General features: G+C 25.6%; 1 protein-coding gene across 1 annotated transcript in view; it reads left to right on the top strand.

Annotated features, from left to right (window-relative positions):
* Nucleotides 1-825, top strand: part of LOC107883337 — a 34593-nt gene extending 33768 nt beyond the window's left edge. Inside the window, exon 15 of the mRNA XM_029491408.1 lies at nt 519-825. Coding sequence (XP_029347268.1) covers nt 519-565 — 47 coding nt within the window. The 3' untranslated portion in view covers nt 566-825. The remainder of the gene's footprint in view (nt 1-518) is intronic.
* The last annotated feature ends 1055 nt before the right edge of the window (nt 826-1880 follow it).

The raw sequence follows: 1880 nt of genomic DNA, 5'->3' as shown, positions 1-1880 counted from the left end.
TCCGGTCTCGACGGAGCGTGTCCGACATCACCATGGAAGCCGCCATTCTCTCATTGACGGTACTCAAATCTCCAATCTGATAAGGCTAACCACCAAATAATCCCATAACAATTCTGGGTACAAACGTAACCGAAGCCGTTCAAAATCGCGCACACAAAGTAATGCTAAATTGTTAACGCTAACCTCAGATATAACTAAAACACATTAATAATTGTTGAAATTCATAAAAAAAAATATTCACCATAGTTATCAGCACCTCGAATAACGAAAAAACTAATGACGAGTGTCGTTCACAGCTTCACATGTTTGCTATATTATAAGTGTATTATAACACATATTTAATGTGATCAATTAATTATTAAAGTTTAGAATAACATTTTATAACAATAATCTGAAAGCCTTTATCTTAAAATATAGAATCCTTATATTAATCATGATGATATAAACATGAATATAATCTTGTTATGGAAAATATTATGTACCTACCTCATAAATTAATTTAACATTATCAATTACAGAAAAAGCACGTACGTATATTTGTTTATTTTTCATAACAAGTCCCTAGTAATGATATTTTGAGTGGAACGTATCTCTTAAAATTTAAGTTTCTGACAGGAGTGAGAAAAGTACATATCAGTAACATTTTTGTATTTTTAAATAGCAAAAACGCTTCTATTTGCCATGTTTATGGTGATTTTTAGTAAAAAATTGTATCTATTTAGTACAATAAAAGGGATGATGAATATATGGTGGGTAGTGAAGTTATACCTATTTGACTAAAAAATGTAGACATTTTCATATTCTAACCTAACATATTAATTTTATAGACATTTTCAACTTATTTTGCAACTTTTTTGATCAATTTCTAATACATTTTTCAAATTACCGATTAATTTTTAAATTTTTGTGAGGTCCATCATAAATTGTTACAACTAATATAATTCATGAATATTAAATATTTAAGAATGGAATATTTCAAGTTTCTATGATCAATATTTTTTGATTGATAATTAAATAACAAAATTAGTTTTTGTAATATGTTTGATATCCAATATCGCTAAACATTGAACATCAATCACCCATTTAAGTCGACTGTGCCTTAACATAAATTTTCTTTATTATTGTTACTAAATATCTTATGAGAAAAAATGTAAATTTTCAAATCTGGTGTTTACACTTAAAACTGTATGCGTTTATCATTTGCAAATTTTCGTGATTTTAATAAATTTGAAATGTTTAAATGCTAAAAAAAAATTGTGATTATGTACCTATTTTTAAGATTTTTTTAATGCACCAGCTTGATGAATATTAAACCAAATTTAAAAGTTTCTTTTACCCAATAAAATAAGTAGTTGTATTGTACCTACCTACTAAAACCGAAATAGAACTGAAAATTATAAAATAAATATCAATAAATTATGTAATTTTTGTATTAGTTGCTTATATAAATATTTAGTAAAAACTTCAAATATCTACGGTCATTTTTTTTTTAACAACGTACAACAAAAAAATTAAATTCTACACTAACCTCATAGTAATACAATTCAGTATTTTCTTACTCATCCAAGATTTGAAACCAAAATATTGTTCCTATTTTGATTGCGGTTTCGGATATCTGTATTCATTTTTTCTGATTTCGTTTTTAATTTTCGATTTCAATTTCAGTTTTAATTACTGGTTTCGATTTTTTTTTCAGTTTTAATTTCAGTTTAAAATGATTATAACCAGTATTCAAAATCGGTATCCGATATCGGTTTGAAGTCCTGCCTTCATCGCTCTTTACACGATTTAAAATGCATTACTAGCATTATTTACTAGTTTTATAAAAACTAATAAAAAAAAAATTATTTAATATGAATCATTATAAAATATTTGTAATA

The sequence above is a fragment of the Acyrthosiphon pisum genome, chromosome A3 (assembly GCF_005508785.2).
Source record: "Acyrthosiphon pisum isolate AL4f chromosome A3, pea_aphid_22Mar2018_4r6ur, whole genome shotgun sequence".
NCBI classification, from domain to species: domain Eukaryota; kingdom Metazoa; phylum Arthropoda; class Insecta; order Hemiptera; family Aphididae; genus Acyrthosiphon; species Acyrthosiphon pisum.
This window is presented reverse-complemented; position numbering and strand designations above follow the sequence as displayed.